At 37.7% G+C, this 17,912-nt stretch overlaps 1 protein-coding gene across 1 annotated transcript; it reads right to left on the minus strand.

Annotated features, from left to right (window-relative positions):
* Window positions 1-4,612: 4,612 nt before the first annotated feature.
* Window positions 4,613-16,791, minus strand: MMP27 (matrix metallopeptidase 27). The gene is made up of 10 exons (XM_054592635.1): window positions 16,683-16,791; window positions 15,604-15,842; window positions 14,353-14,501; window positions 14,131-14,259; window positions 9,693-9,854; window positions 9,393-9,513; window positions 7,343-7,473; window positions 6,487-6,646; window positions 5,827-5,930; window positions 4,613-4,854 (listed from the first exon to the last, which is right to left on the minus strand). Exons 1-10 carry the CDS (start codon window positions 16,782-16,784, stop codon window positions 4,613-4,615), a joined length of 1,539 nt encoding a protein of 512 aa, XP_054448610.1. The 5' UTR covers window positions 16,785-16,791.
* Between the last annotated feature and the right edge of the window lie 1,121 nt (window positions 16,792-17,912).

Here is a 17,912-nt window from a genome sequence, read left to right on the forward strand (position 1 = left end):
TTAGAAACTCTGAGATCAGATTCTAATTTTTCCAGTTGTTTTGCTTTTGGATAAATTGATTAACTTACTTAATTACAAAAATTATGGCTTACACTTATGGAGAGGACTTACTATGTCTTAAGCACTGATCCTACGTGCTGTACGTGACCAGTTGTTCAGATTCCAAAGAACTCTTTGAGCCTGGATCTCTTGCTGTAGTGTCCTCATTTCACATATGGAGAATCCCAGGCACAAAGTGATCAGTAATTTGTTCAAGTGTTCATAGCTAATCAGTGGAGGAACTTGGCCATGAGCTTAAGCTCTCTGGCTCCAGAATCCATATTCTTACCCAGCCTCCAGGCTAGTTAAGAGAATTGAAATGTCTTCTTTATGAAGCAAGGTGAAAGTGTATTTTGGTTCTCTTCCCTGGGAGAAAAAAAAATACCTTCTATTTTCCCAAGAAAGGAGAGGCCCTGATGGCATGTTTAAGAGACAATAAAGCAAAGTTACTGCATAATTGCCATATATATTCATATATATAACATATATATGTTTGTATATATATAAAATAGTCAAATAAATAACTAATTAGGTTCCTCATAGAGGGCAAAGCATGGAGGGAGTCAGACAGAGGAGCCGGAGTGATTGGGAAGATGTCTTGGGAGGTGGGCTGGTAAAAGAATATTAAGAATAAGAATGGTTTTTTCCTCCAATTGCTTAGTGGAGAGCCTTAGGATCCCCATAGGCTTTTGGAAGTCAAGTTTTTTAAACTCAGAAGATGAGTGATATCACCTGACCTCTGGGTTATACTTATCAATCTTTAACATAGTTCTGATATTCAACACATATGCCATGGAATAGTGTTTTTAGACCTTCTACTGGGATTAATATAGGATTATTTTTATAGTTGTATCTTGATCTCTCCTATGGATTTTTTTTTTTCTTGAAAATAAGGGAGAAAGTAATTGCCCATAAGCAAATCTGAATGTAATTTCAACACTCTCCAAATTATGCCATCACAGGTATTCATGCCACAGGACTGAGAACAGGAGCAAGAAACAAAACAAGTTTGACCAACATTTGAGAACCCACTGCATGTTAAATATTGCCTTTTTAAATCAACAATATTGAAGTAGAACTAACATATAATAAAATTCACTAATTTTTTTTGTACAACCATTTTTTAAATCCTCACTTGAGGGCATTTTTTTTTCCCTATTGCTTTTAGAGAGAGAGGAAGGGAGAGACAGAAGCATTGATTGGTTGCCTCCCATATGCACCAATACCAGGGATCAGCGCCCAGACCAGGGATCAGCGCCCAGACCAGGGATCACACATGCCTACACTCAGACCAGGGAACAAACCCACAATTTAGGGATGTGTCATGACCGGAATTGAACCTGCAACCTTTCGGTTATGGGATGGCACCCCAACTAATTGAACCACACCAGCCAGGTCTATATGTACAACCTTAAAAAAATATATTCAATAGTCACTAGCTGAGGGGGGTACCCCGTCCCACAGAGTCCCCCCAGCTGCCACAGATGAGGAAATAAGTCATTCCAGACATTCTTGGTCTGCCAGGAAAAGGGGGTGGCAATTCCCTCTAGGGGAGAATGCCCCGAGCCCTTCTCTTGAAGTGGTTTTTATTGAGAATGATATGCACAGGGGTATACAGCGCACATGCAAAGCTTATCAATCAGTGCCTAAAGGCTATATTTACAGAAAACAGATAGAGATCATAGATAAAAATTGAAGGAATACAGAGATTTGCCTCCGTCACAGTCTCGTAGACAGGGTGATGCCTATTTAGCCCTAAAACCTGGGAAGATAAACTCCTCTTATGCTTAGACCCCAAACATGAGTACTCATTAACTTGAGGGCATTCTTAGCAAAGTAGGTTTCATAGGATTTAATGCATTCCTTTTCCAGGCATAATTGTCCCCGGAAACCACCTGATCCAGATCAGGGCTGTACCTGCCTCTAGTATTGTTTCAAGCCTGAGTCAGGTGGGTGGAGCAGAGCAGCCAAGAGATAAGGAGACTTCTTTCTGATAGAATGAGGACTCAGCCATGATAAAGCCGAGGGGTGAGGGTCTTTTGCCCCTTCTCTGTGTCACCCAATTCTTTCCCTGATGGCCCCTATGCAACTGTGCCTTAGGTTGCCCCTGCCATCAAGGGGTCTTACCTGTCTTTGACTAATCAGCCATCCCCCAGGGCTAAGCAGGGTGATGTGAGGGAAGCAGGGGCACAGGGACAGGTTTTGTCTCCCCAGTGGCCTATTTTCCCAAGGCCTCCTTGCTCAGCTCCAGCCTTGGGGCCCTCTCGCCTGTCGGTGAGGTTACAGTCCATGAAACCAGGTGGGACAGTTTCCAACAACTAACACCATAATAATGATATAGAACATCTCTATAATTCATGTCCTTTTTGTAATCTCTCCCTTCTCCTCTGGCCCCTGGCAACCAATAATCTGCTTTCTATCATTATAATTTTGAATTTTGAAATTTTTTATATAATGGAATCATAGTCTTTTGTGTCTTGCTTCTTTTATTTACCATAATGCTTTTGAGATTCATTCATATTGTTCGTGTATCAGTCATTTGTTGCTGAATAGTTTTCTACTACCTAGATGTACCAGTTTGTTTATCCATTCACCAATTAAAGTACATTTGGGTTGTTCCCATGTTTTAGATATCATAAATAAAGTAATTGTGAATGTTTATGTACAACTATTTATGTGAGCATGTTTTCATTTTTCTTGGATAAATATTTAGGAATGGGGTCATTGGGTTACATGGTTAACATATGTATTTATAAGAAATGGCAAACTGTTTTCCAAAGTGACTATATTATTTTTCATTCTCACCAGAACTCTGAGAGAGTTCCAGTTACTCTGAATCTTGTCAATACTTGGTCTTCTCAGTCTTTTTAATTTTAACCATCTGGTGGGTATGCAACAATATCTTATTGTGGTCTTAATTAGCATTTTCCTAAAGATAAAGATGTTGAACATCTTTTCATGTGCATGTTTGTCACTTACATAGCAAATATTTGGGTTATCTTAAAAAGTTGAGCTGTATTTTTTACATTTTTGTGTTATAAAAGAATATTATATGTATATATAATATTTTCTTTCAGTGTGTGACTTGACTTTTCATTCTTTTAATATTTTTTTTGAAGAGCAAAAGTTAATAAGTGTTGATGAAGTTTTATTTGACAATTTTTTTCTCTAATGGTTGATGTTTTTGTTGTTGTTCTATCTAAAAATCTTTGCTTAATCCAAGGTCATGAATTTGTAAAAAATATTTTCTTCTAGAAGTTTTATATTTTTAATTCTCCTATTTAGAGGTCTATAGCCCATTTTTACTTAATTTTTGTGAATAGTATAAAGTAAGGTTGAAGTTCTTTTTTTATGTGTATGGATATTTGATTATTCCAGCGCTGTTTTTTTTTGTGAAGACTCATCTACCATTTACTATGCACTAGATATTAAGCTATACTTCCTAAAATTTACTTTTTAAAAAAGATTTTATTTATTTATTTTTAGAGAGGAGAGAAACATTGATTGGCTGCCTCTTGCACATCCCCAACAGGGGACCTGGCATGCAACCCAGGCATGTGCCCTGACCAGGAATCAAACTGGAGACCCCTCAGCTTGCAGATGACACCCAACCCACTGAGCCACACCAGTCAGGGCTACCTTTTTTTTTTTTTTTTTAACATGCACTACTCTTCTCTATTCCCTTTTCTTTCAGGGATTTAGGAACACTAAAGGGAAAATTTGTGAGTAGGAGGACTAGCTATAGGAATTCTGAGATTTTCTCTCTCTTTTTTTTTAAATCAATTGACACCTGCTTAGTCTATGACTTTATTAGAATCAGGTTCAACTGACAGCCTCCCATCTTCTGGGTCATAAAATTTATGAAGAACTTTGCTAAGCATTTAGCTTGGATGGTATAAAAGTAAAACCTAACCACAAGAATTTAGAAACTCAACAAATACATGGCGTAATAAAGAGGGCAGGAAATTTTGCCTATAGGTTTATGTTTAGGTGAGCCATAGATCTCAAACACAGGGAGGAAATCTCTACGTTTCTTGTACTGTATATTAGAAAAGTGTTCAAATATTTGATTTCCAACTCTAAGGAATGGTTAAATGTATTGCTCTATGCTTGGGGGTTGGACGGAACACTGCCATCTTACTCCTACTAGTTCCTTAATTTTTTGGGGGGGGGTCACCTCTAGTGTAACACTTCCTGCCTCTCTCTAGGCTCTCACTCCTGGCTTTGGGAGGTGGAATAATTTGTTTGATTGGTGAATTAAGGAGTAGAAATTGGGCATATGCTAAAGACTGGTTTAATAAATGTCTTCAGTGTTTAGTTACTGTAAGACACATGGCTTATTTCTCCAAGTCCACAAAGTATAAAATAGGCTTAAAGTACAGTGAAAATTTTGTTTATATATAGTAACTTCCTGTAAAAAGAATCAGGCACCTCAAAATGGCTATTAAATCTTTATCCATTAGATATTTAGAACTGAGACTGGCAACCTGATATTAAAAATAATTTTAATCTAGTTGGAAGCAGAGTTCAGATTAAAAGACCTCCTGAGGTTTATTTTAGGTCTATGAATTTATTAATAACTGTATATTTCTTTTAGCACATGAACAATACTGAAAAAAATCAAGTTCAAATTCTTACAATAAAATATCTTCACTCTTCCTGAATGTACTTTTTCCTCACTGGTATTAAAATCAGATGATGAGTTTAATGGTTCTTTACATCGAAACCAAATATTGGTTTTCATCACTCGGGTAATATTCTTTGCCTTAGGATCATACTCAAATTGCTTTGATCTACGGAAGAAATAGAAGAATCCTAGAAAGAGAGAATTATGATTAGTTATCTTGTGAAACTATATAATGGTTTCATACTTTTTAATTTTATGAATGTAGAATAAAGTAATTAAACATTATACAGAGAAAAGAAACTTGCATAATTGCATACATTTTACTTTATCCTTATCACATAAGAAACATTATTATTTTTATTTCCTTGAGGAAGAAGCTAAGGTATGAAACATGAATTTCAAAAGGCTTACTACCTTTCTAGCCAGACTGTGGTTTATGCCAAGGGTTTTCAAACTATGTGTCAAAAGAATGTCTTGGGGAAGAAGCAGGCCTCTGTGGTTTTGGACTTGGGTCTTATATCCTCATTCCCTTAGGGCTATTTTACTTCATCTATTTTAGGTGTTGTGGTTCTATGTTGGACATCATGGGAATAAAAGATCGTGTCACTGAAAAACATTTTTAGACTTCTGTTTACTCCATGGTCTAGGCCATTGTCTTTAAAGATAATAGTAGCTGGACTAGTACATTAAATTGCCTGACATTCTTTTAAGATGGTAAATTCCTGGATATCAGCCACAGTACCACGGCCTCAGAAACTCTGAAGAATTGTAGTTTCTCTCTCTCTCTCACACACACACACACACACACACACACACACACACACACAAATGTATATATCAAACTATATACCTTATAGTTCGAGAATCACTGTTCATTTTATGTCATTTTTTGATGCTTTTAACTTTTCAGAGGATGTATTGGATCAATGATAAGTAAAACTAATTTTGGTACCTTTCACATAGATTTGAAATGGTATAACAGAAAATATCATTCAGGACTTACTGATTCAGTGTGTGATGACACTCACAGGGTTAAAGTTTATTATTATAGGTACTGAAGAATAGTAAAATTACATTCAAATGACAACCTTTAGGTTTTTGTGCTTTTACTGTCAATAAAGTCTTCCAAGTATCCTAAGAGTTTAGGCCTTGATGCTTACCTTTATGCTGAAAAGCAGCATCGACTCGGAGACCAATTCCTGGGAAGTATTTTATCACTCTTTGAGGGTACCCTTTGTCCATGGTTTGGGTCACTTCGTCATACCTGGACACATGGATATGAAAAATTTGAGGGGGTCTTTGTTTTGGGGAGCTTAATCCCTCTACTGCCCAACTTGAAGTCAAGCAGGTATGTAGAGAAAAGAGGTCCCATGACAAAGCACTAATTGGATCAACAATAAAAAAATGTCGCAAAGATTATGTTTGGTTGAATCATTTACAGTGTCCTGAAATCAAGAATTAATGGGGGGTGGGGAGAAGCCACATCATTTGTCAGAGTGATGTTATTTTGAGGAAATGTTAAAATAAGATCTCAGCTTGTAGCTTACATAGATTTTGATTCAATATTTTTGTGTCACTGACAAGTTGGTTGACATCACCAGCTTTATTATTTTATACTATCTTTAGTTTTTAAGTGGGAGGAAGATCTTTGGACTCATCAAAACATTTGTTTGATGAATGTCATCCACCTGAAATTGCTTTCAACATAAGTCACCTTGAGAAAACTGTAGGTTGGTTTTGTTTTGGCCTGTGCTAAAGTGATGCTATATGAATATTTTTCTACAGAATAAAACAAAGGGATCAATTGTCTGTAACCTTACCTCCAACACCAAATGCCCACAAAGAAGTAGGTTTTTCTTGCATTGTGGTCACAGACAGCTGCATCAATTTTCTTCACATACCTTGGAAAGCCAAGCGTATAGATAGATTTGGGATAATCTGGTAAAACAGCATATCCTCTGATCATCCAAAAATTGTCATCTAGGAAGAGGGAGAGCGATTATCTTATGATGCTTAGTTCCTTTCAGGTTCAATGTTTAGAGATTTAGTAATCTTATGTCTCCCTTTATTATAACCACCTTCTTTATCTGCTTGTTTCATTAATATTACACAAATACTGTACCTATAGTTAATAGAGTGCATACCCATGTCAATTGGTTTCACTGTGTAGGTTGCTTTTCTAACTCTGACAAAACAGTCAGTGTGTTTGGACATATTCTTCTAAATTTCAGCACTCAGGTGTTCTCAATGGCAATTATCTGATGAAATACTTGTAAATAATCAGGTTGCTAGATTAAATTAAAGATACTCATTAAATTTGAATTTTAAATAGACAATGACAAACTTTGGAATATAAGTATATTAAAAAATATTGCAATACATACTTATACTAAAATGATTTGGTATTTATCTGAAATTAAAAGCATCCTTTGCCAAATTTGGCAACCCTAGTAAAAAGGGAATATAGAAAAGACATGGATTAATTTTACTTGGCAAAATAAAGACTATTTTAATTTCTGTCATACCCATTTATGCAAGTATTTTTAAAGCTCCCATGCAATTGCAATAGTGTTTATCTTCACAGCAACAAAGAATCCCTGGACAGTTATTCTTTATGACTGAAATCTAAGTTCAGACATTTATAGGGGGAGGGGCGACCACAATGGGAAAAATTACCTTTAAAAACCAGAATCTTATCTTTAGTGTTCTCATATGCAGCTTGAATATCAGCTGGCAGAGATGGCCAGAATGATGAGATTAATTCAAATTCAACATCACTGATATCGCAATAGATCCTCCATACGTGCCTGTGTTAAACAAAAAAACATGTTATAAATACAGAATGAAGATGAGGTCTGCCCAGAAAGCATCCAGCCATGGACTATGAAAAATAGAGACATTTACTGAAGAAGATACAAGATGCAAGAAACATTATACATAGGACAATGACACCTCAGTCCCCTTCAAAGTAGGCACCTTAAAACCTCACACAGCTCTCCATTTGTCATCAGCTGCCCTGTCGTATTTTCCTGAATCTTATCAATGGTCTGAAATCTCTTCCCTTTCAAAGATGATTTTAATTTTGGGAAAAGCCAGAAATCACAGAGCACCAAATCTGGGCTGTAGAGGGCTGAGTCACCTGGGTGATGTGATGTTTCACCAAAAAATCTCTGCAAGAGACATGATGCATGAGCAGGTGCGTTGTTGTGATGAAGATGCCAATCACCAGTTTCCCATAGCTGCAGCCTTCTGAATCATCCAGTAGTTTCCGTGGAGGAATGTTCAAGCTTAACACAAAATTTGAGGCAGATTTGTTGCTCTACTTGCTCAGTGATTTTGAATGTGACAGCTGTACAGTACGCATGCTCACTCAACTGTGTCTACTGCCCCCGCTGACTAGTTCAGTGAAGTTGTCATTGATCAGTACAAATTCCAGTCCACTCTCATTGGCTGCCACGTTACAATAATGTTGGGCAATCTGTTCTCATTATATTAACAATGGTTTGACTTTTTCTGGACAGCCTATATATATGTGTGTGTGTGAGTGTGTGTGTGTATATATAAATTGACTATATACATATCAATGCCAATGAAAACATTGTAAACTGAGGCTTGTCTTTTATCTAGTGGTTTATTTTCTTCAAATAATTTAGAGCGTTAATACGATTTCCCTCAGTAAATTCAGGTGGTTGTGAATTAAGTTGTTCAGTTCTACCCTTTGGACTACCAGGGTTGGGACATGTCTTTGTGTCCATTCTCTCAGGTACTTAGAGTAGCAAACTATCCATGGAAATCTCATACATAGTACTAAATAGTTTTGGGGAGCTTAATTCATCTCCTACCCAACTTGGAGTACACAATGGCCAGATTTTTGCCAAAGCAGAAATACGCAACATTCTATGCCAACAGCGACCATTCTAAGAACCCTTTGGTGCCGATATTTGCTAGAATGAAGAACTGTTATTATGAATGTGGCAAAATATTTCCACAGATTTTCCCTTCTGGAAAGTTCTGAGTCTATGAAGGAGACTTGAAAAGTCCTTATATTCTATTCCCCTTCCCATGCTGGCAACCCTACCCTGGCATGCGGTCTCTCACCTCTGCTGGTAAGAGCATGTTATTACAGTGCTATATAGTCATGGGTGGAAGGAGTCTGATTTCAAATATTCTTTCCTTTTGTCTCTATGTCTTTGTTAGAAGGAGTATATCCTGATACTTTGTCCTAAAAATATGGTCAAGGTATATAAAACAGATACAACATGCTGCAATTTAAGTCCAATAAATTATACATAGTGAAAGATTGCCTACTACAGTTAACACTTTAATGATGCAACATTAAGAAATGGTCTACTGATAGGTGTTTAACATCAGGTTCTCCAGGTAGGAAAAAGATCTAATTTTGATCATTTTATGATTTTCAGGGTATAAATACTCTAACCACGGCCACTTTCAAGCTACCAAATTGATGTGAACTGGTTTACAAAACTTTTGAAAATTTAACAATTGGATCCTGAAATGGTGTAAGTCAGCTCCAACATGCCACTGGAATTGGTGTATTATTTTAGCTAAAAAGTAACTGAAAGTTGACTTTCAGTGGAAATTTAAAAATTTGCTTCAAGACATTTAAAAGTCAATTTATCAAATAAGTAAGAGATATATACACATAGCAAACCTTTCAAACAGTATGGGAAGTCATAAAATGAAAGGTAAAAGGGAATAGGTTTACCTGCCTTTAAAGAACATAACTTCTCTGCGGAAAGTGGTGATAGCATCGAAAGTCAAATCAGGGTCACAGGCATGGGGTACAGGGGATTCCTTTGGTTTAGCAGGTGCTTTTGGTAGATCTCCTTTGATGAGAAAAGAAATACCACAGTGAATTAGAAAGGCTTGTGGAAATGCCTACAGAAGGATCCTACCCAAGTGAATATTTTCTTCATAATAATATTTGAAGAAGTGATTTTCTCAACTTCCATCTGGAAACTTTCGTATTTAGTTCACATATATTCAGATTTATGATGCTGCTCACCATAGATAGATTGGATTCCATTGATATCATCTTGAGAAAGTGAGAATTTGCTAGGATCCAGGGAGACGTAATTTGGGAACATCAAAGCTGTTTGATCATTGGAGTGAGAGAGCCCCAGGGAATGGCCAAATTCATGAGCAGCCACAAGAAACAGGCTGAATCCTTAACAAGAACAGGGAGAACAGGAGTACATGAGTCACTCAACAGGAAAACAGTTACGTCTGAGATTACAAATTAACTAAAGGGAAAGAAGAAAAGGCTTGCCACACAGCAGATAATTATTGTAACCTATGCATCATCATTTATATAAAAATATTTCAACACTAGTCAATGGTATTAGTCACACCATGGAGAAATATAACCCAGAGTAAGCAAATGGTATAAACAAGTGTCTCAGAAATGGATAGTATTAAAAAAAATACAAGTTGTCAGCTTTGGTTGTTGCTAGGCTATGCTATATGTGATGTTTCTTCTACTTACATTCTTCAGAGGTGCTCCATTGGCTGTAGGATAAAGTCCAAATATCTTATGATGGCCTTTTGTGATCAAGTTCCTGCATTTTTTTCCAAGCTCATATTTTATTTTCATCTTCAATGAGCTAGACATACTCAGTCATCTGCATTTCTTATATGTCATGTTGTTTCTAATCTTTATGTCCTAATATCTCCATCCCTTCTGCCTAGAATGTTACCTCTTCCACCCCCTTTTCACTAGTTATCCTACTTATGCCTCAGGCAGTCCCTCTGGAGTCATCTCCTCCATGAGACTTTCCTTACCCGACCAGTTCTTGTTTAATTTGAGTAAAATGCACATTTCTTGGCTTCCATAGACTCAGTGCCTCAATGGCACTATTAATTCTGCAATAGCACATTAAGGGACTGCATTTGTCTATTTCTTTTACCAGTCTGGGCACCATTCAGTGAAGTGACAATGTCTTAACCATCTTTTATTCCTAGTGAATGTTAAATTTCTTATCAATAGTGGGTGCTTAATAATGGTTGCTGGATATCCAGGTATTTATTTGAATGAAAGAATGGTTAGAGGTGCCTCTTATAATAAAAGACCATAGTATCCTGTACTTCCCCATACCAGAAGTCTTACTATGCATAGTGGAATTGTCTTCTTATTTCTCTGTCCCTCATCAGTCCTTAAGGTTCTAAATATTAGAGACAGTTCTTGGACTTGCAACTAAGCCTATGGATCCTAAGGAGAAGGCTGAGCCTTTCATGGTGGAGACTTGTCCACTATGTTTGCACAAAACAAACATGGAACAGCAAAGGATTATTACATGGTTTTTCACGCTTTTCTGCTCCTGACTTTGCCCTTGTCTCACTGGTAATATCACTGGGTGTGCTTTTGGACAAGGGATGAGACAAATGACTTTGAAAAAATAATTAAAACCTAGGTCATCTAAAGGAAGTCCAAAACTTTATCCTGTCCTTCAAGACCCTCTATAATCTGAACCCTATTCACCATTTAGCCTTCTCTTCCACTGCAATTCTAATACTTCAGTTGGTTACATTATTCTTTCCAGGACACTCTTCACTCCACTGTGCCTTCTGAGTTCCTGCTTGGCCTTCAGGTCTCAGATTGTGCATCACTTTCTTCTCTGACCTCTTTCCCTGTATTTGGGTGGGATTTATTTGATGTGCTTCTATTACATTCCTATAGTTTTCTTTATTCCAGTGTTGATCATACTGATTTGAACTGCCATTTGATAGTGTGTGCCCCCTAGACAGTAAATCCCTGGGGGTCAGGCTCTGTGTCTTACATACTATTGTGAACTCCATTTCTCTCTCAGGGCTTGGGTCAGAGAGGATGTGGAGTAAAGGACTGTTGAATGACTTCATTTACCAAATACTTGCAGAGCATCTATCATGAGCTGAAAATGTCACAGGGCATATGATACTGTAGGAAAAAGATAATATCTCTGTCTTCTTGGATATGTGACTAGATACATCTTGTATTATACATTGGCACCTTTGTGAATATTTTCTTTTGTGCCTGGAAATCACTCTAATCATTATCATCAATACTAATAATCACTAACATAATCATCAATGTCAAACACCTTTCGAATGTTCACTATGGGCAAATGCTTTGTAGGGTGTTTTATTATAGGTACTTGTGTCATCTTCCTGCGAGAATGGCATTATTAGCCTTATTTTACAGATAAAGGAACAGAGTGTAAGAAAATGAGCTAATTTGCCCAGGGTCCCTCAGATAGTAAATTGGAAGCCCTGAAAGAAACCAGGGTCTACCAAACCACAGACTATTGCTCTTTCCACATCACAACACTGTGCATTGGTGTCATCTCAAAGGCCTACTTCAGTTAATTAGTGTGTGTGTGTGTGTGTGTGTGTGTGTGCGCATGCGTGTGCGCGCGCACACGAGCATGTGTGTGGCACATACGCATTCACATACAGGCTCGCTTTGGGTGGTTCTTGGGAATATCTCTAGATGAGCTCAAACCCTTCTACTCTCACCATGCAATGACTTGCACATACCTTGGGAAGCAGTGGTATTGGCAGATGACCATGATCTATTGCTTTTAATCAAGTTACACCAAGACTTTTGCCCTTTCCACAGAGAAAGCCTGCATATTCCAATAAAGGAGGTAATCGTATATCATATATTATTGCCAAATTTTCTATTAAAAGAATCTCAATGTGATTGGAGATCACATTTGCTTGAGGTTTTTTTTGTTTGTTTTTATTAGAGAATGGGAAGACATTTTCCCTTTTATGTCAGTGGGCTAAGAGTCACACAATTGGGTGTCATTGGGATCTCAATTTATACCTTGGGGAATGTAATAAAGCAGTTAGAAGACAACCTATTTGAGTACCATTGCTTGGTTATACACCAGGACATGGTGGAGGGCTCTATTTATCCTCTTCCTTGCTAAAGCAAATTTTGCCAATTTGGTGCTCAGAACTCTTTGGACTTTTTAATTATCCACCCTATACATCCCTCTTGGCAGAGGGCTTATAGCAGTGTTGGTAACAGTAATTACTACTAAATATTAGATTTAATAGGGATGAAAGGATTGTGAAATCTTTGACTAATCTCTGCCTCTAGATATAAAAGTAAATCCTGGGTGAGCAAAGGGAGGCATCCTGATTTTGGTAAGTACTGGATATTTCCTATAACTTCCTAATCGAACATATTCACACTGCCTTTAGGCCAAACCCAAAGAAATATTGGGGCATGTCTCAGCAAAAGATACGTAACAAACATGATCCATTTAACTCCTCCGTCATATGGATGATGGTGACATCCTACTTTCTTCTTCCTCTTGTCTGCGATGCTAACCTATGTGGCAATGACACCCACCAACTCCAGACTTCTTCTGTTCCTGAAGTCCAGCCAAGTACGGACTTGATCACTACCCTCCTTGCCCTCCTTGATCACTACCACTTGGAAGAACAACTGTATCATATGTTCAGACTTAACATTGAGTGGCCATGACCCATACTGAGTCACTGGCTTTCAGTTTTGCAGAAACTGTGAAATTGACATACAAACTATCTGCAGTTACTTGCTCAGAACTGAACTGTGGCCTGAATATCAGCCATCAGCAAAGCCACAGCCTCTGCTTTCCTAGGATGCTGGACAACAGATACCAGACCCAAGATGACTGTTGTCAATGTTAGAAAAAAAAAGAGTGGGGAGAACCTGAGTGTCTATTGAGCTCCTTCATTTGATGCACATCCTTTAGTAAAGTTCCATTTTTTATTGAAAATGTACAATAATAAAATATCTCTTATTTCAGTGTCATGTAGGCCCTTTAAGAGAAATAAAATCAACCACTTGGTCTGAAGAAATGGATCAAATGTAGAGATTGGGGTCCAACTCCTTAGCAGATGGGCAAGAGTTAGAAGAGGAAATTCATGCTTATAAATAGACCTTCTATGGTCCATGAACTCACACACCATTCTTCAATAACTAACTCAAAATTACCACCTCCCTAGAGGCCTCTTTCAATCCTTACCCACAGATGACTTCTACCATTGGTACAACACACACCATGTTCTGTCTTGTATGGTGGTATATGAGTCTAGGCCTTACATGCCATGTAATATCATGAACCTCTGAAGGACTGGAACTTCTATAGTACAACCCTATGATTCCTACAATACCTTCCATGCTTCCAGGCACATAGAGAATTCCAGGCATTGTGGGTGTATGAACAAATATGAGTAAGCGAAGCATGTTCTGATCATAACAAGATTAGCAACTTTATGAGAGTGTTATATGGATAAGGCTCTGAATTGTACAAGCAATTGTCTGAACAGATATTGAATATTTTCATCAGTCATCTCAGAATATGGAAAATTATGAGGAAATTGGGCAGTAAAAGGCAACTAATTGCAAAGCTATTCTTTTCAGGAATTCTTTAGACTATTAAAATTTTGTTCATAAAGAATATTGGGCTCACCTGCTCCATCTCTGGTCCAATTTTCATCCTCATCGAAGTGAGTGTCTCCACCCAGACCCAGACCAGGAGGAAAAGCATGGCCGAGGACTCCCAGAGGGCCATCAAAATAACGAGGACACCGGCCATGGACTGAGACACAAGTCATAAGGGGGAAAAGGTCAGCTTCTTGAAAGCCCTTGAGATGAAAGTAGCCTTATTTTTTTTCTCTACTTTAAACCTTACCTCGAGTCCTAAATGCAATCATAATGTCTGCAATCCCTTTGGAAATTTTGGTGAATGTGAGTGGAGTAACTTTGCTCCATACTTCTAAACCTTTTTGGATAGCCTCATCCACATCAGCTCGTGCCATATCTGGAGTGTAGTTCATGATTCTTAAAAATCAACAGAAATATGTCAGTTGGTGGTTATACATGCATTCACGTACACATACTACAAAAACAAAATAATTTCTATCTAATAAATCATACGATGCATTAATTTTTGGTATGGTGCTTTACTTACACTTATCTAATACTTTACTATTTAAATAAAGTACTTTTAAAATTCTCTCATCTTTCCTATTAATCAGGTAGTATTATACCACTTATAATAAATGAGGCTCAAGGAGGTTAAATGACTTCCCTAGGACCATACCCTAAATGGGAAAGCATTAATCTCATGTATGTATTTGCTGTGGATATGACTGTATTATAAAGGTTCTGAAAAGAATTGAGATTTTCTCAAATGGCTTGTGGAAATCAGTCTTATGCATGCATCACGTATTAAGAGCCTCAATTGAGAGTCATAAAGAATTAATTATTCAGAAAAAGATTTTTCTTTCATTAACATTACCTGTCCTGTGAGGCCTAGTTTCATCTCAATCCCTAAGACTCAATAATATGAAGAAAGAACTATCAGAAAGACTTTTTAGGGCCAGCCAGGAGGGGTCTGGAGTGAAGGTCAAGGTCACTGACTCTGTCTCAGCTCATAGTAACCCTTCATCCTCTTCCTGCCAATCAGCCAGCCCCTTTTTCTTTAAGATGTCTAGAGAGGCAATCTCCCTATTTCACTCTGGGGTCCATCTGAGATTTGACAACTTCACACACATCTTTAATGTCTTCCCATTTTCCCTTGAGCAACTTCACCTGTGCCTTCAAGCACCTGCAACCAGATGGCAGTGCTTCTGGTCCTGAGCTTATGCTGAGGTGGCAGAGGCTAGAGATTTCAGAGCATACCTGGCAGAGCCAGGCTGCTGGTAAAAACCGTGTGACCTTGTCTATGGGAAATAACCTTCGGTTTCAGTTTCTCTGTATTTAAGATGGTAATAGTGATGGTGGCTTCACCACAGTTTGTTGGGAGGATGGATAAATGAAATCTATGAAGTGTCCTGCACATAGGAAGTATGTGGTAAAATAAACTAGTATTATTTTTGTTTTGGGGGATTATGTTCATATTCTTTGGGACTAGAGGGAAATAAGTTGACAGAAGTATTACCTGTATGTGAGGTTGTTTTTCCACCACCCAGGGAGAGTGTAGCCATACTGACCCACGTCAGGGACCCCACACCTGGGTGTCTTCATGATCTCAAGAGTGTTGGAGTCCAGTTTTCCAGTCACTGCCAATCCAAAAAATGCTTGCATTTCCCGAATTTTGCCATCTATGAGACTCCTGTTCATGTTTTGAACAAGATGACTCCCTTCTATTTCAAGAGAGTAGAACTGGTTGAGATATGCCTGACCAAAAAGACAAAAAAGGACACAGACTACAGGAGAGCAAATTTCTATCTCAGGATAAAACAAAATTGTCTGAAATCCTTTTTGGCAATGGGGAAGAAGGAAGAAAAGAAATAATGAGGATAAGGAAGGAGCAAGGGAGAAAAGAAGAAAAGGAATCAAAGAGGAAAGAAAAGAAGCATCCTTGTTTATCAATTTCCAAGAACTGGCTGAGCTATGTGTCACCAGAATTGGCCATACCACTCAGTCCATAAAACTGCAAACCTCCACAATGAAAATCGAGCTGCTTCTACCTGTTAAATGATCACATAGCTTGCAGATTTTTACTGTTACATTCATTTTGGTGTTTCCTTGAAACAAATTCTACAAAGATAGGTGGTTATTCATTTTGCAAATTTAATTTAGCCAAGTGTGGCAAACTAACTGGACTGATTTTTAGAGGGAATCTCCACAAAAAAATGAATGTATTTTTCATACGCACAGGAATAAGGGGATCCAAACTGTAGTAGGATCCTCCTGGCTGGTCTTAAAATACTTTTACATAGATCTCCATTTTTTGCAGGGCTGTCTCCTTCCTCCTCTCACCAGCTCTTCACTTGTCACCATTGCATAAATGGTAACATTATAGCAAATCCTGCCTTTTCCCCCACCACATGCGCACTCTCCACCTTTCACACAGTTCCTTGATGTCCTTAGAGCTAAAGAAATGAAAAGCAGCTCCTTCTTACAAGAGAGTTCAGGACTCTTTTGTAGGAAATTGCTGTCATTTTAGGTCTGAAGACTATCAATAAAATGAACTTTTTTTTCAAGAGTCATTAATAACATGTATTGAGCCAGTACCTGAGCCAGCTGCATGTTTTCTTCGTCTTCCATCTTTTGGTCTGTAGGAAACGTAGAAGAAAATGTTATAAAGAGCACAAATAGAAGCAGAAGGCTCTTCATTTCTATCTCTCTTCAGTTGAAGCCTGGTTCTGTTTGCAAAGAATTTGGAAGATAATAGTGAAACGTGGCATGAATTGACTTCTATCATCATTTAATTAATAACAGAAAAAGGACATTTGCCATGAAGTGTGTCATGACATAACTTTCTTCTTAGGTTGAATTGATTTTGCAATCAAGATCTGCAATTGTTTAGTAAACAGAACCATTGGTAATTAACAAATTAAATATAATATGAAGTTAGCCTTCAAGTAATTTGTGTCCTTGGAAAGCTGGAGGTTTTCCTATCCGTCAATTCTTGAGAGTTTATAAAATAATTTTTTGATTGAAACTCCAAAAAGCTTGGGTAGCATGTTATGAATAGTTGAATCAGTAATTGGATTACCCTAATCAACCAGGGTAAACATCATATGTTACTGAGTACCTGCTCTTTGTGCATCACTGTAAATGCAAGTGTGAATGACACCGTTCCAATCTTGGTGGAAAATTCAGGCGTATAAAGCCAGACAACATGGAGGCCAGTGGCAGATGCACAATGAAGATTCTCGAGACTTGATAAGTCTACCAAAAGGTAGAGAGATCAGTGCTGATGGGTGTGACATAGAGTGTTCAAGCTGGTGGGACTTGCGGTGGGACTTGCAGTGCGTCTTGAAAAACAGGTAGGATTTGGACTGCGCAGAGGAAGGGAGAAGATCTATGAATGGAGGGAGGCCATATGAAGCAGGCACCATAGTGAAAATGACCTGTAGGATATCTGGCCTGACTGGACCAAATTATATGTGGATAGCCATAGTAGATGGAATGGAGGGTCTAAGAAAGGGTATAAAAAAATGAATGGTTAGACTCTTTATTATTTCATCCTCACATTTGATTGAGAGTATATCTGGCTATAGAATTTCAGGCTGAAATAAATTTCCCTAAGAAGTTTGAAGGTACTGTTCCATTGTTTTCTACAATCTTGTATTGTTACTGAGAAGTCTTTCATTCTGATTCTTGACATTATTCTTTTCTTCTGAAAAATTTTAAAAATCTTCTCTTTACCTAGGTATTCTGAAATTTCATGATGATGTGTCTTAATATGGATCTTTTTGCATTAGCATTGCTGGGAAGTAAGTGGGCCCTTTCATTATG

Source organism: Pteronotus mesoamericanus, unplaced genomic scaffold (assembly GCF_021234165.1).
Source record: "Pteronotus mesoamericanus isolate MK-2021 breed Mesoamerican mustached bat unplaced genomic scaffold, CSHL_Meso_final scaffold_36, whole genome shotgun sequence".
NCBI classification, from domain to species: Eukaryota; Metazoa; Chordata; class Mammalia; order Chiroptera; family Mormoopidae; genus Pteronotus; species Pteronotus mesoamericanus.

What these genes read in the sequence shown, in the direction of transcription:
- MMP27 (XM_054592635.1), bottom strand. Translation starts at nt 16,784, where the DNA reads ATGAAGAGCCTTCTGCTTCTATTTGTGCTCTTTATAACATTTTCTTCT. An exon ending in TTGGACCAGAGATGGAGCAG is followed by an intron (nt 9,855 to 14,130) that starts GTGAGCCCAATA and finishes GTTCTTGTTAAG; the next exon opens with GATTCAGCCTGTTTCTTGTG. An exon ending in GTGGGCATTTGGTGTTGGAG is followed by an intron (nt 5,931 to 6,486) that starts GTAAGGTTACAG and finishes CCATGTGTCCAG; the next exon opens with GTATGACGAAGTGACCCAAA.